At 42.3% G+C, this 27,377-nt stretch overlaps 1 protein-coding gene across 1 annotated transcript; it reads left to right on the top strand.

The window, feature by feature from the left end:
• The first annotated feature begins 926 nt into the window (after nucleotides 1–926).
• On the top strand, nucleotides 927–23,646 carry LOC137360149 (deleted in malignant brain tumors 1 protein-like). Its single transcript, XM_068025697.1, has 8 exons — nucleotides 927–1,016; nucleotides 3,803–3,915; nucleotides 5,085–5,269; nucleotides 12,848–13,162; nucleotides 15,490–15,804; nucleotides 20,079–20,393; nucleotides 21,524–21,835; nucleotides 23,549–23,646. Exons 1-8 carry the CDS (start codon nucleotides 927–929, stop codon nucleotides 23,644–23,646), a joined length of 1,743 nt encoding a protein of 580 aa, XP_067881798.1.
• Nucleotides 23,647–27,377: the final 3,731 nt, after the last annotated feature.

Here is a 27,377-nt window from a genome sequence, read left to right as displayed (position 1 = left end):
ACCTAGGTTCAGGAGACCAGGATGTAGAAGCTGTTCGGGTAGAGATGAAAAATAATTCAGGCAAGAAGTCACTTGTCAGAAGTGGTGTCTCGGCCACCTAACATTAACCACACTGTGGGAGGGGGTATAAATGAATAAATAATGGCAGCCTGTCAGAAAGGTACAGTGATAATTAGGGGCGGATTTTCGCCTACATTTAGACTGGAAAAATCAGATGGGCAGAGATAGCCTAGATGAGGACTGCATGAAATATTTTCGGAATAATTTCTTGGAACAATAACTTGTGGAGCCAACCAGAGAGTAGGCTATACTAGACCTGGTATTGCGCAATGAGGTAGGAATAATTAATGACCTCACAGTTAAGGCGCCCCTTGGTAGCAGCGTTCATGATATGATTGAATTTTACATTCAGTTTGAGGGAGAGTAGAGTGGGTCCAAGACTAATATTTTAAACTTAAATCAGGGCAATTATGAGGACATGAATGCAGAGCTAGCTAAAGTGAACTGGCAAATCCGGTTAAGGGATAGGTCAATAGAGATGCATTGGCAGACAGTTAAGGGAATATTTCAGATATTCACACAATTTCACATATTTCAACGGGAAAGAAACATTCCAAGAGTGTGTCCCACCATCCGTGAGTAAGTAAAACAGCCAAAGGTCGTATCAAACTTCAAGAAAAAGCCTATAATTGCGCAAAGATGGGAGGCAGGTCAAAAGACTGGACAGAATTTTTTATAAAACCAAAGGATGACGAAAAGATTGATAAGGCAGGTAACATTAGAGGACGAGGGAAGGCTAGATAGATATATAAGGAGAGACAGTAAGAGTTTATATATATATATATATATACATTTAAAAAAAAGAAAAGAAAAGAAGTAACAAAGTGAGCGTTGAACTTATTAAATGTGAGTCTGGGGAATTAATAATGGAAAATAAGGAGATGACAGATGTATTGAACAGATGTTTGGCATCGGTCTTCACTATTGAAGATAAAAGTAACATCCCAGTTTTAGCTGTAAGTCAGGAAATGGAAGGGAGGGAGCAACTCAAGAAGATTGCAAACACCAGGGAAAAGGAACTGAGCAAATTGTTGGAGCTGCAGGCTGACAAGTCCCCAGGACCTGATGTACTTCATCCTAAGGTGTTAAAAGAAGTAGCAAGTGAGGTAGTTGATGCGTTAATTTTAATTTTCCAACGTTCCCTAGATTCGGGGAAGGTTCATTTAGATTGGAAAATAGCGAATGCAACTCCTTTAGTCAGAAAGGGAGGGAAACAGCAAGCAGGAAATTACAGGCCAATTAGTTTCCTTCGGGAAAATGTTACAAGCTATTATTAAAGATGTTATAGCAGGGCATTTACAAACATTCAAGGTAATCAGGCATAGTCAACATGGCTTTGTGAAAGGCAGATCATGTTTAACCTATTGATTGGAGTTCTTTGAGGGAGTTACATGTGCTGTGGATAAAGGGGAACTGGGAGATGTATTGTACTTAGATTTCCAGAAGGCATTTGATAAGTTGCCACATCAAAGGCTATTGCAGAAAATAAAAGCTCATGGTGTAGGGGGTAACGTATTAACATGGATGGAAGATGGGTTAGCTCACAGGAAACAGAGAGTAGGCATAAATGGGTCATTTTTTTTGGTTGACAAGATGTAACGAGTGGTGTGCCATAGGGATCTGTGCTGGGGCCTCAACGTTTCACAATTTATAGAAATGACTTTGATGCAGGGACCGACGGTATGCTTGCTAAATTTGCTAATGACACAAAGTTAGGTAAGAATGTAACTTGAGAAGAGGACATAAGGAGTCTGCAAACAGATATAATTAGGTTAATTGAGTGGGCAAAGACCTGGCAAATGGAGTATAATGTGTGCAAGTGTGAAATTGCCCACTTTGGCAGCAAGAATAGAAGGGAAGCATATTATCTAAATGCTGAGAGATTGCAGAGCTCTGAGATACAGAGGGATATGGGTGTCCTAGTGCATGAAACGCGAAACGTTCTAATGCAGGTACAGCACTTAATTAAGAAAGCTAAGAGAATGTTATAATTTATCGCGAGTGGAATTGAATACAAATGTAGGGAGGTTATGCTTCAGCGACACAGGGTATTTGTGAGACCACATCTGGAATATTGTGTACAGTACTAGTCTCCTTATTTAAGGAATGATGTACATGCGTTGGAGGCAGTACAGAGAAGGTTTACGAGACTAATATCTGGAATGGGTGACCTGTTATCCGAGGAAAGATTTGACAGGCTGGGCTTGCATCCTCTGGAATTTAGAAGAGTAAGAGGCGACATAATTGAAACATATAAAATCCTGACGGGACTTGACAGGGTTGCTTTGGAAAAGATGTTTCCCCTTGTGGGAGAATCTCGAACTAGGCGTCACTGTTAAAAAATAAGGGATCGCCCATTTCAGACAGAGAGGAGGAGAATTTCTTCCTCTCAGAGGGCCGTGAGTCTTTGGAATTATCTTCCTCAAAAGGCAGTGGAAGCAGAGTCTTTGATTTTTTTAAAGGCAGAGGTAGGTAGATTCTTGATAACCAATTTGGGGGTTGGGTGGGTTGGGGGAAGGTTATCAGGAGCAGGTGTAAATGCGGAGTTAGCAGTTCAACCATCAGCTTATTGAATGGTGGAGCAGGCTCGAGGGGTTGAGTGGCCTACTCCTGCTCCTAATTTGTATGTTCATACGTATATTCGTATATAACAGGGTATATCTAATACATCCTCTTTATTAATTTAAACCCCTCTAGTATCTGAATTACCTCCTCTTTAACCATTGCCTGGGGTGCACCTTCTTCCTTGGTAAAGACAGACGCAAAGAATTCAGATAATACCTCAACTATGCCCGCTACCTCCATATGTAAATCCCCTTTCTGATCCCTCATCGACCCCACTCCTCCTTTTACCACCCTTTTACAATTTCTCAGTCGATAGAAAATGTTGGGATTTCTTTTAATGATCGCTGCCAGTCTGTTTTCAAGGGTACAATTATAAAGTGGCTGCAGCCAAGAGTGACCTGGGAGTATTTCTGATCAAATGGTTGAAGGTGGCAGGGCAGGTTGAGAAAGTGGTTAATACGTCAATGGAATGTTGCCCTTTTTAAATAGAGGCATCGAGTACACAAGTCAGGAAGTTATTATGAACATTTGTGAAACACTGGGTTCACCTCAACTGGCGTAATGTGTACAATTCTGGACACGACACTTCAGAAGAATGTGAATGCTTTAGAATGGGTGTAGAAAGGATTTACAAGGAAGGTTCAAGGGATGAAAGACTTCAGTTCCATTGATAGGTTGGAGAAGCTGTGGTTGCTCTCCTTCGAACAGCGAAGGCTGCGAGGAAATTTGATAGAGGTGTTCCAAATCATGAGGGGTCTAGACAGAGTAGATAGAGAGGAAGAGTTCCTCTTGACAGAAAGGTCAATAACCAGAGGACACTGCTATAAGGCGGATGGAAAAAGAACCAGCCGTGACATGAGGAAAAACGTATTTACATAGCGAGTGGTTAGGATCTGGAATCTTCTGCCTGCGAGTCTGATGGAGACAGATTCAATTGTGGCTTTCAATGTGGAATTGGACAAGCACCTGATGAGAAAATCTTTGCATGGCTATGGAGAAAGGGCAGATGCATAGGACTAGTGAGGTGCTCTTACAGCTAACCAGCATAGAAACAACGGACTGAATGGCCTCCTTCTGTGTTGTAAACATTCTATCATTATCAGCTGACTGCTGCATCTTGCTGGTCACAAACTGTCTGTTCAGTTTTTAAACTTAAAACTGTGGAAGTGGTTTCAAGGTAATTAATTTCATGCGAAGGGCTTTGAAGGGTAATCATGGCAGACTGCAGCAAACTGGCTACAAAACAGTCATCAAAGTCGGGGTTTATGTAGTTATTCAGACTGGCAAAAGGTAAGAAGTATTGTGTGACAATTCATGTCAATGGGTTAGCGCTGTGCAAATGCGTTCCCTTGTTTGGTCCATTCCGAAGATTACGGCACACAACATTAATAAGCAGCTGAGCACACAGCACAAAGCAAATGTTAAGGGCCCGATAACACTCCGGCTGTAGTGCTGAAGATCAGTGCTCTAGAACTAGCGACAACGCTAGCCAAGCTGATCCAGTACAGTTACAGCAGTTACAGCACTAGGATTCAACTGATATCGTGGAAAGTTGCTCAGTTACACACTGCCTAGAAAAGTAGGGAAACACTGACTTGTTAACACCCAATCAACCTACTCCCAATCAACACCAAATCTTTCCTTGTGCTGGGTGTGACTCCCCTTTCAACGTATCACTCATGAACAAACCTCTATCTTTTTTTGTATTGCCTAGAGCTTTGTTAACATGTATTGATATTTTATTGATTTTTATATCCGTACCCCTAAGTCCCATTGCTCCTCGATGCAATTTAGATTATCATTGTCCAAGGAATATGGCTTCTCAGTCTTCCTACCCAAATGTGTAAGTGTACATTTATCTGCATTAAAATTCACTTACAATTTCGTTAACGTAAAGTATTTTTCTCACAATCTGCCTTTGTATTAACTATTGCTCCAAGTAGATGTCATTAGTGAATATTAGAATTGTACGTCCCTTTTCTGAGTCGAAATCATTTATGTTAAATATGAACAACAGTACTCCGAGCACCAGTTCTTGTCACACAATACTTCTTGCCCAGTTCTAACTGCTGAGACAGTGCATGTTTCTCAGTTACAGTGACGGCGACTGGGGAAGTTATAAATAAATAAAGGAATATTTTAAACATGATAGTTCTGTTGCATTATAAGCAGTAGTGATACAGGAAATCCAGCATAATCAGTTTTGAACAGAATCTGAGAAGAATGTTGCCAGATTTGTGATTAATCAGATGCGTATTGAAATATAAATATTTGTATTATTGTGATTATTAATGTATTATGCTAATTATGATATAATATGCTTATTAAGATCACAGATCTCCTAGACTAACATCCGGAGACTCCCCATGCTCAGGCAGACTGGAGATCCAGTACGTTGAAACCTGGGGAACAGTGTGTGACCTTGACTGGGATTTGAAAGACGCCAATGTGGTCTGCAGTCAGCTTCAGTGTGGAGTCGCCGTGTCGGTGCCAAGTTCTGCTCATTTTGGAGAGGGCACTGGGCTCGTACGGACTGACATCTTTGAATGCACTGGAAACGAATCCAGTTTATTGGACTGCCGTCTTTTTCAAGGAACTCAGCAGGAGTGCAGCCACAGGAACGATGCCAGTGTGATCTGTTCCGGTGAGTACAGACTTACTAAAAAGCAGACAACTTCCTGCTTAATATTTGGAAAACTGAGAAAGGTGGCATTCCCATGTTTCTATCTGAAAGGTTCATATCGAAACTAGCCATTATAATTTACTATTACTGCTGAAGGTCTGGTGTAATGTGGTACAAAATACCCGCAATCACCGGTAAACAAGATAGTTCTAAATCTTAACATTTATTCTGCAAGAAGCAGAATTTTCACAAGTTTGTTTACCACTGCACCGAATGTATAGTTATAATTGAATATTGGCTACAACAGTTGGGAGTTGACTAAATGAATATGCACTGGCCTATTTCGATACTTTAATTTGAACACCACGAATGATCCGACATTACAATAGCCTTCTGACCCTCCCTGACCACATTATTATTTTTATCATACAGCACTGAAACAGGTCCTTCGGCCCACCGAGTCTCTGCCGACCAACAAACACCCATTTATACTAATCCTGCATTACCTACCATTCTCCTAGCACCTACCCACAGTAGGTTTAATTTACAATGGTCAACTTATTTTCGACCTGCAAGTCTTTCGCTGTCGGGTGAAACGCGGCAGAATCCCACGCACTCACAGGGAGAACGTGCAAACTCCGCACAGACAGCACCCAGAACTGAACCCAGGTCACTGGAGCTGTGAAGCAAACCACTGCTCCACTGTGCCCACGTTAACACTTACTGAACGGCAGGGTATAAAAGAACGGCTATACTCTAGCACTGCTCAGTGCAATCAGGCCAGAAGTGAAAGATTACAAAGTTATTTTATAGAATGTGTGCATTTTACCCCCTAAATATGACAGGATCGGACACATATCCACATTATCAGTACAGAGCTTTCAGTTGCACCAGCTTGTTCGATCATTCAGTTCGATCATACCTGATATGTTCTTCAAGTCTCTTTTCCTGGCTTTGAACCAGATTCTTTGATACACCGAGCTTACAAAAAACTATCAATATTAGTCTTGAAAATTTAGATTAGATGTAACATCCACAGCTCTTTACTTTGGACGTTGTTAGGGAAAGTTCCAGATTGCCGCTGTTGTTATAGAAAAATGTGTTTCCTAATTGTTCTTTGAGGCCCAACTATCTTCTGGTGCTTCGTCAGTTACCTTCCCACCATCAAAATGTCAGAAGTTGGGCTTTTTGCTGAGAATTGCATGGTCTTTAGTTCCATTCACAATTCCTTGGATTAAGAAACAGTTCATGCCCAATTACATCAAGAATCCGGACATTATTTAGACTTGGGCTGATAGGTAGAAAGTAACACACTCACCACCTCCGTGTCAGTTAATGACTATTTCCAACAAGAGAGACAATATCATCTCCCCTTGCTATTATAATCAGTGAATTCACTACCATCATCAAATCCTACTGGGTGTTGCCATTGACAAGAAACTGAACTGGACCATTCACAATAATGTAGTGGCGAGTGGAGCAGGTCAGATGATCGGCATTCTGTGGCAAGTAGCTCACCTGCAGAATTCCCAAAGACTTTCCAGCAGCTGGAAGACATAGGCTGGGAATGTGAAAGGACATGACTCTTCCAAATTTCAGGGAACCCAGCCACAGTTTGTGTAATCCTTCATCATAATGAGGGGAGGCAGTGGCGTGGTGCTCATGTTACTGGACTAGCAATCCAGAGTCCCAGGCTAATTCTGGGGACGCTGGTTCAATTCCCACCATCGCAGCTAATGGAATTTAAATTCAGTTAATAAACCTGGAATTGAAAACTAGTCTCAGTAATGGTGACCATGAAACCATTGTCGATTGTCATTAAAAAAAATCTTGTTCAGTCATATCCTTAGGGGATGAAATCTGCCATTGTTACCTAGCCTGTCCTACATGTGAATCGAGACCCACAGCAATGTTGTTGACTCTTAACTGTCCTCTTACATAGCCTAACAAATCAACCTGTTGTGAAAGGCAACGAGGCATGAACAACGAATGCTGGCCTTGCCTGCGACACCCACATCTTGTGAATGAATAAAAAACAGAAACATTTGAAGCCAAGGAATCATTCTAGTATCTGGTATGCTGCACACTCTCCCTGTTCAACATATCCTTCCCAATGCATATTGCCCATAGCTGAACATTACACCAGATGGGGCCTGACCAGTTTTCTTTTTAGCTGCAGCATCATTTCTAGCCCCTTGTATTCCATTCCACTAGATATAAAGCACAGCATTCCATTGGCTGTTTTGATTTTCGCTCCTGCAATTGCCCATGACACTGAAGTCTCTTTTCCCTGTGCTGCATCCGGCTTTTCACCATTTATAAAGTACTGTAATCTTTTTAATTCCAAACTGGAGACCTCACACTCACCAATATTGAAAAAGTTTTACACAGTCACTGTATCTTTTTTTTTGTAAAGTTATGCTTAAAATATACATGTTTGCAATATGGTTGATGGTTTCTTTCAATGGCAATATTGAATATGTCAATTATATGTGGCTTTCTATCCAGTCATCTAAATCATTAATAAATATGGTGAATAGTTGAGGTTCCTGCCGGACGGCGCCATCACAGCCTGCCAGTTAGATGATCTGCCCATTGCCCCTGCTGTCTATCTCCTGCCACTAAACTGACGTCCTAAGTAGGTCAATAATTTTCCCTAAATTCTATGAGCTTCAACTTTAGCCAACAATCAGTTACGAGGGATTTTGTTGAGTGCTTTCTGGAAGTTCATCTGAAAAACATCCATTGAGGTTCCCCTGTCCTCTACTTTAGTTACCTCCACAAAATATTTGATCAGGTTTATTTACAAATCCACGCTGGCTCTCTCTGATTAGCTGTAACTTTTTATGGTGATCAGACACTCCATCTTTAAATGTACACTCTAGTAATTCCCTGACAACTGCTGTTAGGCTAAACAATCTGTAATTCCCTCGGTTCACTCACTAACCTTTCTTTAAATAGCAGTGTGACAATTGCAATTTTCTGATTACTGATCCAGCAGTTTGCTCTCTATCATTAACAAAGTGATGGAAGGTGTTGTTTACAGCGCTATCAAGCAGTACTTACCAATAAACTACTCACTGTTGCTCAGTTTGGGTTTGTCGGACCACTCAGCTTCAGACTTCATCACACCCTTTGTACAAATATGGATGATCTCGCTGTATTCCAGATGAGAGTGACTGCCCTCAAAGTCAGGGCAGCATTTGTCCGACTGCGGCAACAAAGAACCTTAATAAAAGTTGTGTCCATGTAAATACTGATGCAAAGTAATTATGTATAATTCCTGCCATTTCCTTATTTTCATTTATAATATCATAACTGTGATTGTAATGAGATCACATTGCTTTTAATGACAATATATTTCTGACGTTATTGTAAAAGATTTGTCGCTCTTGAGATCTGTTTTGTCATCCTTTGCTATTCTTTGTATCTCTGCCATTCACGAAGATCTGTGCTTTTTTTTTGCATTTTTGCATGTTTTTGGTCTCTTTTATATTATGATGTTATTGTGTCTTGCATGCCAGTCCATAATAAATGAGCTTGAGTTTGGAATTGGACCATTCAATGCGGTGGTCATTGAGTTGATCTTCTTTGATGGCAGGCTTGTGCCGTTCACTGCGTCAGGGAAGCTATGGAGATCGATAAACACAAGACCGTCCCCCTAACAGTGACCTGTTCCTCCGTGAATATCAGGGTTTCCCTCCTCGAGAAGACGCACAAGCACCTGCTGTGCAGACAACATACCACGACCAGAACAGTAGCATGGATTGACTTGCCACAATGCACAACAACTGACGAATCAGCAGAAGGAATAATGGCATATACTGACCTCTCATGGAATATAATTAACTGACCAATAACAGCCAGAGCAAGAACACGTAATAACCTATCAGTAGTAAGATCCAGCCCAGATTCCCATTCTGCACTGCATATAAACAGACTGCTTCCACCAATTCCAATTATTTCTCCAGACAATGGGCAGAGTACATGGCCCAAAACGTCGCGGTCTGTCAGTATTTCTAACAACTGCTTTTCCAAGAAAGCAACTGCTGTTTTCAGCGCAAAGGCACGTGATGTAAAACCGTAAAATGGTCTGACTCAAATGTTGCATGTTTTAGTTTTCTATTCCCCTGTAGCACCTGGATATGCTACATTTACAACTGTGCTCCAGCCCCTCACCCCGCCCCCACCAGCCTCCCCTCACCCATTTACTAGTTTAAGGTTCCTGTAACAACCCTATTTATCCTTTATTCTGGGACACTGATCCCAACCAGATTCAGGTGCTGCTCATTCCAACAGAATAATTCTTTAATATCCCAGTACAGGTGCCAGCGTCACATGGAGTGCAACACATCTTTCCAACATCATAATCTTCAAGCTCGTGTTCATCTCCTTAATCGTTTATTTTTCCTATGCCAATGTGCAAGCAGCTTGTATAAAAATCCAGAGATTATAATCCTTGAGATCTTCTTTTATATTTCAGCTTCTGGTAATCTCCAAAAAGAACCTCTTGCCGACTCTTTGCTATGTTGTTTATCCCTACATGGTCCACAACGACTGGATATTTTCCATCCATTCTTGCAATCTGATTTGAGATATCCCTCACTTTGCACAAGTTGGGAAAATACTGTGTGGAACTCTTAATGCCCTAATTATTGAATCACTTAAAAGTATCACATTATGCTCCACTCCTCCTCCTTTTGAACAGCTTCCTATTCAAAGGTATCCCGGTCAACATTCTGGCTGTCGTTCTGACAGTCTTCATCCTTATCCTCACAAATAGACAGTACTTTGTTCCTGTTCACTTCTGTATATCCTCGTTCTCCATTACATCTGGATTTCCATTCCTGAGCACTATAAGCTGCAACAACCTCATTCTGATCCTGCAGCTCTCTACAAGGTGTGACTGAAATCTGCAGCAAACTGTCAAATACTCTTCTTGCTGCCATATGTGTTGGCGTTTCTCCAATTCCCACAACAGCTCTATGATACTGAGCCAGAGAGTTTCCAGGTGGAGATATCTACAACAGACAAGTTCCCTCGGGACAGTTCCATTATCTACACATTCCTATATCCGGAAAAAAAAAACTGCTCTGCCAGAACTTAGTCTGTCTTTATTTTCGAGGTAAAATTATTTGTCGATGCATTTTAGCTTTAACACTATTTGACTGGTTAGCTAACGCCGAAACACTAAGCACTCATCAATTAACGTATTACTTATTTACAACCTACCCACGCCCTCTCACACTCTGGCCTGACAATTGCTTCACTGAGTGAGTTTTTCCCTCTATTTGCCTGATGTTTGTCTCTCAGCCCCTTCCAATAGGCTCTGCTGCTGCTGGCTGTGACGCTCTTCTAAACCGGTGGCTCTAGTCACTGACTCCAGTTTAACAGACAAAACAGAACATCTCCATCCGAACGCTCACCCTCTACTACCTAGAAGGACGAGGACAGCAGATGCATGGGGACACCATCTGCATGTTCTCCTCCGAAGCACACACCATCCTGATTTGGAACTATATAACTGGTCCTTCACTGTCGCTGGGTCAAATCCTGGAAGTCCCTTCCTAACAGTACTGTGAGTGTACTGAAAGCGCATGCACTGCAGTGGTACAAGAAGGCGGCTCACCACCATCTTTGCAAGGGCAGTTCGGGATTGGTAATAAATGCTGTCCTCGCCCGAAATTCCCACCCCCTGTGAAAGAATAAAAAATACCTCCTTTTCCCCCTCTGCACCGAATTCTTACTCTTAGCAAACTCTAACTTCCCACTATGTTCATAATGTATTCAGTTAACATTGCAATCTGTGGTCACATTCTGCCTTACTAGAAGTCTAAAAATAGAATCATAGAAAATAGGAGTAGGAGTAGGCCAGACAGCCCTTTGGAGCCTGCTCCACCATTCAAAAAAAGTCATGGCCTATCATCCAATTCAGTACTCTGTTACCGTTTATCCCCATATCGCTAGATTCCTTTGGCATTAAGAAAGATATCTATCTCCTTCTTGAATATATTTAGAGATCTGGCCTCCACTGCCTTCTGTGGGAGAGAATTCCGCAGGTTCACCACCTTCTGAGTGAAGACAGTTCTCCTCATCTCGGTTCTAAATGGCATACTCCATGTCCTGAGACAGTGACCCGTGGTTTTGGACTCTCCAGCCATCGGGAACGTCCTCGCTCCATCTAGCCTGTCTAGTACTGTTCGAGTTTTATAGGTTTCTCTGAGATCCTCTCTCATTCTTCTAAACTCTAGTGAATATAGTCCGAGTCGATCCGATCTCTCTTCATACGTGAATCCAGCCATCCCAGGAATTAGCCTTGTAAATCTACTTTGCACACTCTTCATGACAAGGGCATCCTTCCTCAGATAAGGAGACCAAAACTGCACACAATACTCCAGGTGTGGTCTCACCAAAGCTCTGGATAGGTGCAGTAACATCTTGCTCCTTTATTCAAATCGTCTTGCAATGACGTCCAATATTATATGCTTTTAGAGGTACCTTCGAGATGCAACAGTTTAGACAGTTTCCAGCTGACAGTAATTACCCGAGTTCGCACAATCACAGCTGATTGACAGCTTACTGCGAACCTGACTTGCCCTGTTCACTGCGAACAATGAACTGCCTTGCAGTTTGGTTTTTAATTCCAAGCGAATTGCTAAATGTTACGGCTAGATTTCAGTCTTAGCCACTAATTACCAAATTCCAAACTTCCCACTCTGCTTCCAACACATGCAGTTAAAGGTACACTCTATGCTTGCACACTTTGCCTTAACTCTACCTTACTGCATTGCAGAAGAACATTCCCCATGCAGGCAATTGCAGTTCAAGAGGACGGTCCTGACACCGGTTTCAAGGGCAAATAGAGTTGAGCAATAACTGCCACCTCTGCCAGAGATGTCCACATCCGCATAAAGAAAAGCAGCTTGTTTTGTATTTGTTCTCCAGATCTTCTATAGCTCATCTATCAAACCCCTTAACCATTTTAAACACATCAACCAGATAAGCTGTAATCCTTCCAAACCAAATCTACTACAAACAAAGTTTATGCAACTTGTCTTCATAATGTAACTCTTTAAGCATTGTTGCCATTCTGGTGACACTGTTCTGAACAACCTCCAAAGCCAATGGTTTTGTGAAGTGCAGTGCCCAAACGTGACAACAGAGACAACAGAAACATCACATCCTTCATCGTTTACATTCCAAAATCCAAGAGATAAAGACCAACAATCGATTAGCGTTTGCAAGAAGAGCTGTTAATTTTTGAGTGTTCAGCCAACTTCTTAAAGAGGTCCTGTAGTAATTATTGTGATGAAAGTGCACAGACCTGAAACATAACTCTCTTGCTCTCTCCACAGATGCTGCTAGCCCTGCTCAGTATTTCCAATATTTTCTGTTTTATTTCAGATTTCCAGCATCTGCAGTATTTTGCTTTTGTGTTGCTGTGGTAATTCGAATTGTTTTTTGATAGATAATTTGTATAAAGTATGGAGAGATAATCGTGTACATAAGATTCAACTTTTATACCCATTTTCTATTTTGCTGTTTCTATGCAGAGGATGATTTATAAATTATTTGGATTTGGATTGGTTTCCAATACAGGGGAAAATGGACCTCGATTGGTTGATGGGACGAACAGATGCTCTGGCCGTGTGGAGGTGCTGCACGGAGACCAGTGGGGGACGCTGTGTGACATGTACTTTGATCTAGAAGACGCCAACGTGGTCTGTGAGCACTTGCAGTGTGGGACAGTAACCTCAATCCCGGGAGGAGCTCACTTTGGGAAGGGAGCCGGTCCAGTGTGGAAGGAAAGTTACAGGTGTCGGCGGAATGAGACGCGATTGTGGGATTGTCCTGTTTCATCCTGGGAACAGTTTAGCTGCTCCCATGAAAATGATGCCAGTGTCATCTGTACGGGTGAGTCATCTCAGTCAATTGAACTGAAATACACCAACTGTTCTGCTGTCAAGCATCATTAACTATTTCCACAGGTCGCTGATTCACTAGTTTTGCTGATCCCATGCTTCCTTCGACACTAAGATTCTGAGATGTGTTTGTCGGTTTATTGGTCTGAATTAAATTACAAATTAATCAAAGAGCTTCACTCTAGTAAACATTGAATACATACAATGTCTCGTGATTAGTACTTATCGCTCATATAATATCTCTTTTGTGGTAAATCTAGGGCATTGCTCAAGGGCTATAGAATCAGCAATTTGCTCCCAGGACCACTGCCATAGAATGGAAATGTTGCTCGAGCATTGAAACTGTTATCAATGTTGGCCGTTCAAATATGAATTATCATGGAATTCTCTGCAAAGATCAGCTGTACAATAGAAAAAACTGTGAACTTGTTTCCAGCTAAATAACATGAGATAAATTTTAATTTCCATTACATTAAGGGCAATAAAATGATCGTGAGTGAAGTAACTCGTTATTTCACCAATATGCCATGTCTTTGATTAGTTCACAAACTTGATGTAAATTACAATTCTCCCAGTTATCCCTCAACCAGCGCCCTCTCATAACAGATTATCTGCTCAGTTAACTGATAGCTGTACGTGGGACATTGCTCAACGCACATTGCTCCCACTTTTCACAATTTAAAATATAGGTAACAAAAACAGTAAGTGCTGAAAATACTCAGAAGTTCTGGCAGCATCTACGGTGAAAGAAACAGAATCAACCTTACAGTTTGCTGATCTTTCATCAGAAGTTAGAGATTTAACAGTTTTTAAAGAAAGGGGAAAGCAAGGAAATAACGAAAGGAACAATCTGTGATATGGTGGAAGGCAGGAAGAATTAAATGATAAATGGGACAATGCAAGGCAGAAAGAGGTAGGAATGGGCCAAGTGAAAAACACATTTCGAGAGAAGCTGCAAATTGGAAGGCAAGACATCGTTCCAAAAAGGGGAGGGAATCTTTCCTGAAATTGCTGAATTCAGTGTTCATTCCTAAAGCCTGTAAAGAGTCTAGTGGAAAGAGGAAGTGCTGTTTCTCAAACTTATGTTAATCTTCATTGGAACTGTGTCGGAGAAAGAGGAGAGAGATGTCAGAGTGGGAGCGGAATAAATAATGAAAAGGACAGGCAACTGGAAGCTAAAGGTAAAGCTTGCAGACTGAACAAAGGTGTTGTGCAAAGTAAGCACTCAATTATGTGTGGTGTCCCAATGTAAAGGAGACGGTATCATGATCAGTCAATGCAGTGAATACAGTATACTAAAGAGAAAGCAGTACAAGAAAATCGCTGTTTCACTTGGAAGCAGTATTTGGCGGCTTGGATGGTGAGAAAGGTGTAGGTAACAGGGCAGTGGTTGCACCTCCAGCGCATTCATGGGAAGGTCCTGGGGGAAGGGGAACTGAGAATGATTGAAGAGTGAATCAGGGTGCCACAGAGCGAATGGTCCCTTCAGAATGTTAAACGTGGAGGGAAGGGGAAGATGTGATTTGTAGTGGCACCACATTAAAGGTGGTGAAAATGGTGGAAGATGATCTGTTGAATATGGAAGCTGATGGAGTGGAAGATGAGGAGAATCAGAATCCTATCATTGTTCCGGGAGGGGGAAAGGGTGAAAGCAGACGTTTGGGGAATGGAATGGACGTGCTTGAGGGCCCTGTCAACTATGGTGGGTGGATGAGGAGGTGAGGAGAGTCCTCGGTTGAGGAAAAAGGAATACATATCTGGAACCACTGGTATGGAAGTTTGCATCACCAGACATTGCAGATGGAGCAAGTGAAAAAATGTGATAGAGTCATTCGAAGAATTGGGGTGTGAGGAAGCATAGACAAGGTAACTGTGAGAGTCACTGGGTTTACTCTTTATATTAGTTAATAACCTATCCCCAGAAGCAGACAGAGATGTTGAGGAAGAGAATGGAAGAGTTGAAGATGGACCATGTGAATATAAGGAGGATAAATTGGAAGAAAAGTTGATGATATTTTCAAGTACAGGGCGAGAGCTGGAATATCAGTGCATGTGGACAGGAGGACGACCTTCAGTCCCTCGGCTATCACCGACAGTTCATTTTACCCTCTGTCCCCAGTTCAGCAACCGTAAGCTACTCGGTCCGTCTCTAAAATGTATTTACAGAGAAAAGGTAATGGTGAAAATGATCTTTCAACAAGCCTTCTGAACAATGATGACAGGAATAGTAAACATTAATATTAATGACTTTTCGGGTGGCAGTAAATTCTGAGATATTTTGCTTCAGTTTCACCATTCTCAATGTGTTTCATGTTGTAGATGAAAATTGGTCACTAAGACTGACTAACGGGGGAAGCTGGTGTGATGGGCGAGTGGAGATTTACCACAATGGCAGCTGGGGGAGATTGCAGGATAGACACTGGACCCTGAATGATGCCAACGTAGTCTGTACACAGCTGGGTTGTGGTGAAGCGACAGCCGCTTATAACGAGTCAAAGGACGGAGAGAGTGAAGGACCCGTCTGGGTGAATGATGTCCAGTGTGAAGGAAACGAATTGCAGCTCCAGAACTGCAGCTTATTCACATTGAATTCGTCTCTCACTGACAGTATGGATGTTGGGGTCCTGTGTTCAGGTAAGCAAATTCTTCACTGCTTTTACAAAAACATAAAAGTGAAATGTCTAATCTTCTGAGAAAAGTGATAATATCGGTTACTTGTTCCTGTGTTTCTCAAACCAGTAATTTCACTCGAGGAGAGTGGGAGAGGATGGTGGGCGGTCGGGGAGCTGGGGTGGTGTACAGAGAGAGAGGACACGGTCACAATTAAACAGCAAGAACGTTTGTATTACAGAAATTTCAATTAACACATACATCACAAGGGGTTTAACAGGAATGTAAACGGAGAGAAAACTGACACAGAGCCAAACAAAGAGATGATGGAGTGGGTGACGAAATTCTTAGTCAGATGGTTGGATTTGAAGAGCCGGAGACACGGAAATATTTCTGGTGGAAATTCAGATCTGGGGGTTAGATGGTTAAAGGCAAAACTGAAAGTTGTGGGCAATTGAAGTGGGTGAAGTACAAGAAGCTGTATTCAGAAAAAAGCAGAGCTCCTGAAATGATTCAGGCTGGAGACGGTTATACTGATGTAGGGGGAGAGCATGAAGGTGTCTGAACAGGAAGATCATATTTGGAAACTCTAGGTATTGATCGCAGGGAAACCAATAGATCGTCGAGTGCCATGGCGTTCCTGAGAGGGGCTTCATGTCGGGCAGGCAACAAAACTTTGGATAAGCTGATGTTTCTGGAGGATGCAAGATGGGTGATCGCCCAGGAGAACATTGAAATATTCGATTCTGCAGGCAACAAAGCATGGGTGAGCATTTCAGCAGCAGATGGGCTGAGGCAGGAAGGGAGGTGAATGATGATAGAGGTGAAAGATAACGGCCTTATGATAAAGAGAATACGGAATTGGAATCTCAGCTGCGGTATCAAATCCGGCGCCAAGCTTGCAATCAGTTCTACTGCATAGTATATAAGTGGAGGTAGCTGTGTGGGAGTTGGTCTGGTGCAAGTTTCATTAGGTTGTGTATAAAAGTAGACAGATGTTTTGGACTAGACACTTTAAAGTTTCATTGTGTAGCATGTTAATGCAGGCATGTGTTCTGGGGATGTTGCATTATGCAGAGTGTAGTTTAGTTTTGTTTAGTTTAGAGATACAACACTGAAACAGGCCCTTCGGCCCACCGAGTCTGTGCCGACCATCAACCACCCATTTATACTAATCGTGCACTCATCCCATATTCCTACCACATCCCCATCTGTCCCTATATTTCCCGACCACCGCTAGGGGCAATTTATAATGGCCAATTTACCTAACAACCTGCAAGTCTTTTGGCTTGAGTGTGGGCAGATGTTTTCGGGTTGTTCCAATGAACATTTATTTGCATACGACATGTGGAACTTACAACATATGAGATCGTTAATGATTCAGATTTGATACCGATTGGTTACAGTAAGCATTTTCTTCGGACACTGCGGAAATCAATACATCCAGCGTTTCACGTCAGAAGTTTACAGTGCTGAATGGTTATTACACACTCAGTCACTGGACAGAGTCGAGTATGTCATCTTGTTCTTCAGTTAGGTAGATGTTAAGCTCCACCCAACATTTATGCCCACCTACAGAAGCCATGTGTCTTCTCCTTGTCTTCTACTTCTGTATCTGATGGGTCACATTGCTGATGTTTACTCTCCAAAGTGCCTGACGCAATTAGTCCAATCATTTTTGTCCAGTCCAGATTAAATACTGGTTTCTGTTTAGCCAGGAGGTCAACACATCTGGCGTCCAATTGCCTGTAGGCGCTTCCTGATCCTGTCCAACATTTTGCAGACAGATCCTGTTTTCTGCCCTCTTTGGTCCGGTCCAACAGTCATATATTGATAGAATTAGTCGTTTAGTTCATTGAATCTTTGCAGACAATAGCAATTGCTAATGTGCCTCACAAGTTTCGTTTGCTCATTTAACATAATTGCAGCAGTCTGTCTGGACAGACAAGTCTGCATATTCTCTGTTCAGACATGCGGTTTATGTCTCTAAAATTGCTCAAATATATTCCTTGTCAAAGACAGAGTCCCATCCTTACAAAGGTAAGTGATTCTCTTATGCTATTAACATTAAATTGATTCATGATAATGTAGTAATCAACACAACCCTAGAACGTAATTCTGCACGAAGATACTGCATATTACAAGGCTGATGTTTAAGGGCAGTACTTGTGGACCTTACATTCTCCAATATGAAGTGGAGTAGTAAAGTAATAATGAAGTAATAAATAGCGTGGATTAAACTGCTGGTCTTGCCAGTGACACCAACATTCCCTAAAATAATTAAAAAACAGAAAGGCACGGTGACATGTGGGGAACTATCTGGTATTATAATCCTGAATGGATCAATCACAAAAAGCATCATTGGGTCCTCCTCATCTTCACTAAAACCTCCCGTTTGACAAAGATTATCCAGGAAGGCAAAGAAAATGCACAGCAAATATTCTCCATCATAAATCTTCCTCCTGAACCACTCCCCTGCCTCATCCACCCTGAACTCCAAAAATAATTGAGAGGAGCTCATAGACTTTTTGTCACAAAGTTCAAAAACATCCGTTCAGTCACCTCCACTACTTCCTTTTCTTCCCCAACCCATCAGGCCTAACTTCCTATCAGTTCCCACCCCCATCCCATACGATCACCCTGAATTCACATTTCTTGTTTCTCTCCTAGAATCCTTCACTCTCACTCTGAACCTGTGCTGTTGATGGTATCCACATTTTGCTGGATACACCTTATTTCTATTAAACTACTGAACACAAACATTCCCTTCCTGGGTTCCATGTTAGCTGGCAATATTAACGATTCTCTTTCTCTCTCTCTCTCTCTACATGTTCAGGCTCCTCTCCTTCAAATCAGCAGTCATCACACCTCTCCTCAGAAAGGAACCATTGACCACCTGTCCATGCAGGTTACTGCCCCAGCTCCAACTGTTCGTACCTCGCCAAAGTCCTTGAATGTGTCGTCGCCTCCCAAATCCATGCTCATCTTATATGAAGCTGCATGTTTCAATTCCGCAAATCAATTTTCTATTCACACCACAGGACGAAAACAAACGACATCCGAAGTGATTGTGACAAACATAAACGATTCCACCTCCTCTTTCTTGATTTGTCTCAAATTTTTATATGATTGATCATGAAATACTTCTCCAATTCCTCCCCATTAACACACGGCTGGGTGGGACTGCACTCAGCTGGTTCTAGTATTATCCATGCAGTCATGGTAAGAAAGTGGCCTGCAATGGCTTCATTCCCGCTCCTTCAAAGTCACCTATAGTGTCACCAAAGGATCGATCCTTTGACACTTCATTACTCATTTACATGCTGCCTTTCAGCGATATCCGCAAACACAGCCTCAGTTTCCACATGTATCTCACTGTATCCAACTCTACCTCACATTCAACACTCTTGAGCCCTCCAATGCCTGTACACTGTCAGAATTCCAGGCTGACATTCAGTACTGCATCAGCAGAAAATTCCTCCAACACTGTATTGAAAAGATAGAAACCATCAGTCCCCACCGCATGTTTCCTTGTCTCCAACTCCATTTCTCGCCATGCCAACTGTCTGTCACTCAGCCAGACAGCTTGGAATCTTGGTGTTAATCTTGCTGTCATTCCTGGTTTTAATTGTGCACCATTGGCGACCGTGCCTTTATTTGCGAAGGTCACATGCTCTAGAATTACATCCTTAAATCTCTCTGCCTTTCAACCTGTCTTTCTGTTTTAAGACGTTGCATAAAAACTAACTCTTTGACTTAGCTTTTGGTCATCTGACCTAATATATTTTTCGGTGCTCTGTGTTAAAATGTCTTTGCTATCACTCCTGTATCGCGCCTTGGGATGTTTAATTACGTTAATGGCGCTAGATAAATGCAAGTCACTTGTAATTGAAGATGAGGGAAATAGCAGATGGCAGTAAATGTCTGACCAAGATAACAAATAAGGGTAACATACATGGATAAAGAACAGATACAGTTATATAACATGAGTATAAATTAACTGTTAATCGTGTGAGTGATTGCCTGCTTGACACCGTACACAGCATTCAAAACATAAAAGGTGAACTGGAGATCAGAACTTGTCAAAGCCAGATGTTATAGGATATCTGAAACATTGCTGTTCATTACATTCTATGTAAGAAGTAAGTGTAAACAGATATTCTGTTGTATATTTTTTTTACCTGTCACCGGTGCATTTAACCTTCATTTTTTGTGCTGGTGATGATAAAATCAGTTGTATTGAGTGATGATGTGAATGTCTATTGAAAGTATAATCCTCATGTACTGTTATCCAACAGACCACGTGCAGTTAAGGCTGGCTGACGGTGGAAGCCCATGTACTGGCCGAGTGGAGCTTTATTACAATGGGACTTGGGGCTCAGTTTGTGATGATTCCTGGGATCTGGCGGACGCTGACGTGGTTTGCAAACAGCTGGGTTGTGGAAAGGCATTGGACCTGGCACTTCCTGCATCTTGTGGACCAGGCTCAGGGCCAGTTTGGTTGGATGAACTGAAGTGTTCCAGTAACGAATCATTTCTCTGGGAATGTCCCTCAGCATCGTGGGGTAACCACGACTGTTCTCATAAAGAAGATGTGAGGATCATGTGTTCAGGTAAAGGTGCTTCCATGTTCCCATTTTCCGTAGTGTTGTGCACGTGGTTTCACAGGGAAGATATTACTTCGAAATACATACATTGGACAGCACGGAATCTGGCCATTCGGACGAACTGGTCAATGTGGTGTTTACGTTGCCTACGAGTATCGCCCCACATCACTGCACCTAACCCTCTTTGCATATCCTCTAGCTTCTTTCTGCCTCATGTACCTGCATAGCTTTACCATAAAGGCATCAGTGCAAATCACCTCAGCAATTGCATGTGTTCGGAATTCAAAATTCAAACCACTCCCTAGGTAAAAAAAAAAAATTCTCCTGAATTTCTTATTAGATTTATTCGGGATTATCCTATATTTATGGTCACTCGCTTCGGTCTCTGTCACTTCAGAAGTGATTAGTGCCTCTGTATCCCGAGGTCTCTTTGCTGATCGATATCATTTTCACTCTTATTTTGCAAGAAGTACGTGGCCTCTTTATTCTTCCTGTCAACACTGAGCACCTTAGGCTTATCTGTATTCAACTCATTTGGCAATTGTATGCCCATTCGGCCCGTTTATTAACGTCTTCCCGTATTTTGTCTCTGTCTTTCTTAGTGTTTACTATACCCCCAAATTGCTGTCATCTTAAAATTTGAAATTAAGTCTCCCTTGTCTAAATCCAAATCGTTCATGTAAATGTTGAGCAGCAGTGACCCCAGACCTGTGGAACACCACTTCCCACCTTCCGCCATTCTGGGTTACCACATTGTACCCGGACGGTGTGCTTTGGAGCTGGTTTCCTATCATTCTTCCACTGATCTCTTGACTTCACAGGCTCTGACCCCAGTCATGATCCTTGTCAGAGGCCTTCTGAAAAAAAAACATGCATATTACATCGACTGCATTATCCCTGTTATCTTTCTGTAACTTCTTCAAAGAATTCAATAACGTTGTTTGTCTTTCTGTTGTGAAATCCGTGTTGATTATTCTTTATTACTTTATGGGCTGTCGGTGTTTTTCTATCGCTTTTCTGAAATAATTACTGGAAATCAGTAAACACAACCGGTGCAGCATGTGTTGAGCTGTGCAGTATGAACATACAACGAGTTATCAATCTAACTATCTGGATATTTCTTGTGTCATTGACAGAGCACAAAGAGCTGCGGCTGGTGAATGGGAAGCATCGCTGTGAGGGGAGAGTGGAAGTGTTCTACAATGGCACCTGGGGAACAGTGTGCTCGGATACACTTGATGGACCTGATGCAGAAGTGATCTGCAAACAGTTACAGTGCGGTCCCCTCAGTTCTATCGATTATTATGCTCAGTCATTTGGAGAAGGATCCGGACCCATTTGGCTTGATGGGATGGAATGTATTTCACACGAATCGTTCCTTTGGCAATGTCAAAAAGAACCGTGGGGTAAACACAACTGTGAACACAGGGAGGATGCTGGTGTTGTTTGTTCAGGTAACACAACAAACGTCTCAATGTGCGAGTGTCATTTCAAACATTGGTGTCTGATACAGTCAGCATGTTTCTCTTCTGAACAGAAGCAAAAGTAACTGAGGAGCAGCCCCACAGATCAAAGGACTGCATTCGAGAATATGATTGTAAACGTGGGCTTTCACCAGGTGCTACTTCCTCTTTATTATACCAACTATCTGACATGTACTCCTTTCTTATACTACATCAATAATAACCATTGATTCTCTTTGCCAGATTCTGGACATTGGTTGCGCCTGTTTGGAGGTAACACCAACTGCTCCGGGAGAGTTGAGATATTGTGCAATAACAGCTGGGGCACGGTGTGTGATGACTCCTGGGATATGGCCGATGCCAATGTTGTCTGCAGACAGCTGGATTGTGGTCACGCTCTTTTGGCCCCAGGAGGAGCTACTTTTTCCCAGGGTGACGGTGTTATCTGGCTGGATGAGGTGAAATGCACTGGAAGCGAATCTTCTCTGGCCGACTGTCCTTCTTCATCGCCGGCTCAGTCTGACTGTGATCACAAGGAAGATGCCAGTGTGATTTGTTCCGGTGAGGGTGACAGGGTTTGGAGAGTGGGGTTAGGGTTCATTGTTTTGTTAAATTGACTCACTAGTTCCGGAAATTAAGAACAGTATTTATCGTTTAAATGGAAAGTGCTGAAATTTCATCCTCCTGAACCTTTTGTACAATATACTCCACAGGGCTCGATGTGCCTCCAATTGCTGTCCCGTCCACATCTGCAGGTACTTACCATTATTAGTATCCTCGCCAGCGTTAGGGTTTGAATTAGTTGAATTGGTATTGTAGTCATTTTCTCAAGATGCTATGAGCACTTTCCCACTGACTGGAATATCTTTTCCTCACCGCATATTTCAAATGGTCTGGTTGAAATTCAGCTAATTCCAGATTCTGGCTGGACCTGAACTGTCGTGTTCTCATCAGAAACATGGGGGCACTGTCTCTGTAATTTAGACTGGCTCACACTTCCCTCTGGTGCAATGTGCACCACACATATTGCGGAATGTTCAGCCTGACTCATCGCCCGGAAGCAGTGGATATAATTATTAACTCCCTTTTGTAAATATGTTATTGTGCAAGACGGACTGTGTATGTGTTAAACCTTTCTGTATTATTGTCATTAAGAACAGGGATATAAAACTACTTCCATCCTAGTTGCGGTCTGCTTCGGAGTCCTGCTATTCTGTGTGTTGATCTCACTGATGGTGGTTATACAGAAAAAGTCAATCAGAAGAGGTGAGGTTCATATCTTCCCGCGGATCCAACGAAAGGTCCCAGATATTGTGTCATATGCAGTCAAAACTCTCGTTCCTTGCATATTTCTATGGACTGTCAAGTGGCCTTGTTAGAAACACATTTTTCTTTGCTGATTTTCTCCAGTCAATGTGCTCTGGATTTAGTAAAATGTGACATTTAAAATGCAGAGTGATTTGAAGTGTCCACATTCACTGTGAGAGTTCAGCACATCATACATGAAACTCTGGAAGAATTTACTTATTGTAACAAAGGATCCGGAAATTTAATTCAACTTTTTAAGCTGTGCATTCAACTATTTATTTGTCTGTTAATCTTCCTTCATCCATTGGTTATCAGTTCCAGCCTTTCAGATTCCGGCTCTGGGCATCCAATATCGAGCTGTCTAACCGTGTCTGACTGTTATTTTGACAGGTGATACTTGTATAGGACCTTCTGTATTCACCAGCGGTGATTCAACATTCCAAAACGACGCCCTCAACTCATATTCCACCCATCCAAATCACTCCTGATTTATTATAAGAAATGGGACGCTTAATAAATGACACTTTTCATAATAATATAAAGTTCCTATAGAAATAGACCTCTCTCTCTTGAGAAAGATTCTGTAGCTGGGACAGCATAGGCGCCTAGCACTGCCAAGGACCCGACCAGAACAGGCTCTGTAACAAGACAGTCCGAAAGCTGATAAGATCGAGCCTTGTAACCTCACTAGACTGGCAGTCGTTTACAAACGATCACAAGCAGGAGATCAGGTCATAGAGTCATAGATTAATAGAGTTATTCAGCACTGAAACTGTCCCTTCGACTCAGCGTATCTCTGCCGGCCATCAGGCACCTATCTATTCTAATCTCATTTTCCAGCACTTGGCCCATGGTGTTGTATGCGATGGCATTTCAATTGTTCATCTAAATACTTCTGAAATGTTGTGAGGGTTCCTGCCTCTGCCACCTCTTCAGGCAATGTGTTCTGGACTCCAACCATCCTCTGGGTGATACTTTTCCCATCAAATCACCTCGATATATCCTTCCCCTTACCTTAAAACGATGCCCCCTGGTTGCCGACCCCTGCACTAAGGGAAAAGTTTTCTTCCTATCTATCCTATCAATACCCTTCATAATTTTGTATACCTCAATCATATTCCCTCCTCAGCCTTCTCTGTTCTAAAGAAAGCAACCCCAGCCTTTCCAGTCTCGCTTCATAACTGAAATGCTCCGACCCAGGCAACATCCTGGTGAACCTCCTCTGCACCCTCTCCAGTGCAATCGCATCCTTCCGACTGTGCAGTTCCCAGAACTGTGCACAGTACTCCAGCTGTGGCCTAACTAGCGTTGTATGCTGCTCCATCATAACCTTTCTGCTCTTATATTATGTGCCTTGGCTAATAAAAGCAAGAATCCCATATTCTTTCTGAACCACCTTATCTTTCTATGCTGCTGCCTTCAGTGATCTATGGACAAGTACACCAAGGTCCCTCTGATTCTCTGTACTTCCTATGGTACTACCATCCATTGCATATTCCCTTGCCTTGTTACTCCACCTAAAATGCATCACCTCACCCTTCACAGGATTAAATTCAATTTGCTGCTCCCTTGCCCATCTTACCAGCCCATCTATATCGTCCTTTAATTTAAGGCTTTCTTCCTCACTATTTACGACACCACAAGTTTTGGCATCATCTGCAAACTTACTCCTCATACCTCCTATATTCAGGTTTAATGTTAATGTTCACTACAAACAGTAAGGGTCCCAGCACCGATCCCCGTGGTACATCACTGGTCACAGGCTTGCACTCAATAAAACAACCCTCGATCATTACTCTTTACTTCCTGCCACGCAGCCAATTTTGGATCCAATTTGTCAAATTGCCCTGGATCCCATGGGCTCTTACCTTCAAAAGGGAAATATTGAGAGTTCAGGGCTAACATGTTCCCATAGAGTTGAAGGGTTGGACGAACAATTCCAGGGATATTGTGGGTGTCAAGGGATATGGAGGATTGGATAAGGATCAAAAAGGAGGCTACTGGCAGATTCAGAGCGCTGAAAAACAGCGGACTCCCGAGAGGAGTACAGAAAGTATAGGGGGTACTTAAAAATTGAATTCGGAGAGCGAAGAGGGGGCATGCAATAACACTGGTGAGGAAGATCAATTGAACGCCCAATGCATTTTTTAAAAGTATATCAAGGGCAAGAGGATAACCAGGGAAAGAATGGGAACGATTAGGGATCAAAATGGCCGTCTGCAATGTGCAGGCAGATGACGTAAATGCGGCTTTAATGGATTACTTTTCATCTGTGTTCACCATGGAGATGGACGATGTCGGTGTAGAGATCAGGGAGCGGGGTTGTGAAGTACTTAAACAAATTAGCATTGAAAGGCAGCAAGTGTTTGTTGTTTTAGCGGGCTTAAAATGGAAAAATCCCCAGGCCCAGATGAGATGTGACCTTGGCTGTTAAGTGAGGTAAGGGAAGATCCAGCAGGGGCTTTGACACACATTTTCAAATCCTCGCTGGCCACAGGAGATGTACCAGAGGATTGAAGGACAGTGAATGTGGTATCATTATTCAAGAAGGGTAGCAGGGTTAAACCAGGTAATTACAGGCAGGTGAATCTAACGTCAGTGCAAGGGAAAATATTGAAAACATTTTGAGGAACACGATTAATCTCCACTTGGAGAGGCAGGCATTAATCAGGGACAGTCAGCATGGCTTTGTTAGGGAGAGATCGTTTCTAACAAACTTGATTGAATTTTTTCCTCAGTTAGCACATTTGTCCTCAGTCTGCTGCAGGTGAACATAGGGATATGCAGTAGAATTGACACAGACATGTACGAAAATACACACAACAAAACTACTCCGCATTCACTGTATCCGACTTTGTCCCTTTACTCTCTCTGTCTCTGTGATTTGGATGTGCTCGCAGATAATTTACTGTTAAACGCTCATGGGTTGCAACTAAACTTTAATCTTCCCACCCTCCATCTGACAGGTTCTGTCACTAGTGGCAAGGGTTCACCGGCTGGTTTATACCAAGCAATTTATGAAGAGATTGGGAATATTCCACCTGGCAAGGATTCCTATCAGATCCGGCGTTCAGGTCAGTGTTTTATATTTCATGCCGAATGTTCACAAGACAAATGTCACTTCCACTTAAATACCCCATGTTAATGGTCAGTTTACTGACTGAACACTGTCAGAAATCCGCTCGCGATCCCCAGGTGAAGGAGTCATATCACAGTGCGAGTGTGTCTATATCTGTGCGTATAGCAAGATTAGCAATAGGTTTGGGAAGATTCCCGCCCGTTGCTACTGCTTGAAGAACGTGATTTCTGTTTGTTTGTAACTATCATGTCATTTTATTCCATTTAAGCTAGACCATAAATAGTAACTGCTCTCAGGAGGAGACAGTCACATTGACTCAGAGTTTATTTCTCTAAGTGACTGGATTTCTGGATCAGAAACACGCTTCCATCAGGAACTCCTGAACTGAAGTCGGTGGTTCCTGCAAAAAACATATCCGAACACTTTGCATTCTGAAGTTTAACATTAATCTACAAATTCTGTTTCACAATACTGGGGCAACAACACTGGCAAATCGATAAAAGTTTTGTCTTGCGATATATTTGGAGGGCAATTTAACCATTGAGATTAATTTCTCAGGTTGCAAAAAATACCAGGAAAGAACAAATCCGTTATTCGTCTCCTTGCACTCTTTACACTTTTCTGCCCCATTATCCGGGGTGGGGTTAGGTTTTAAAGCCACCACCATCCGTTTGAGACTCTGAAATTGAAAGAAACGCGGACAGGATGGAAGGATTCTGGATTATGAAACTGTGCGAACTGATTATGTTTTATACTATTGTCTCTGCTCTGATGTCTGAAATCTGACCCACCAGCTGTACTGTGTATTGTTTTAACTGCTCGCTGGATGAGCCAACATATTTGGTCCATCCCGAGTTGCTGTTGAACTACTGCAGTCCCTGTGATAAATGTTTCACAATCGTGTCAGATACAAAGTCCCAGGACATTGTCACCAGATGATGACGGCATTATGTTATTTGCTGGAACGTCCCAATCGATCTCTCCAATAACCATCCATGTTTGTGTTTAACAGTTGCTGATTCCATTGACTCCCTAAATCGGATTGAATATTACACCAGTCACAGTTTGGGTGATACGGATCCTGGATCAGAAAATCCTGAAGGGAACTCCTCCAGTATTCAGGGTGGGTACATTTTTATT

The sequence above is a fragment of the Heterodontus francisci genome, unplaced genomic scaffold, assembly GCF_036365525.1.
Source record: "Heterodontus francisci isolate sHetFra1 unplaced genomic scaffold, sHetFra1.hap1 HAP1_SCAFFOLD_216, whole genome shotgun sequence".
NCBI classification, from domain to species: domain Eukaryota; kingdom Metazoa; phylum Chordata; class Chondrichthyes; order Heterodontiformes; family Heterodontidae; genus Heterodontus; species Heterodontus francisci.
Note: the sequence above shows the minus strand (reverse complement) of the source record. Positions and strands in the feature narration are given on the sequence as shown.

What these genes read in the sequence shown, in the direction of transcription:
- LOC137360149 (XM_068025697.1), top strand. Translation starts at nt 927, where the DNA reads ATGGAAAATAAGGAGATGACAGATGTATTGAACAGATGTTTGGCATCG. An exon ending in GTTATTCAGACTGGCAAAAG is followed by an intron (nt 3,916 to 5,084) that starts GTAAGAAGTATT and finishes TGTGGTCTGCAG; the next exon opens with TCAGCTTCAGTGTGGAGTCG. An exon ending in TGTTGGGGTCCTGTGTTCAG is followed by an intron (nt 15,805 to 20,078) that starts GTAAGCAAATTC and finishes GTTATCCAACAG; the next exon opens with ACCACGTGCAGTTAAGGCTG.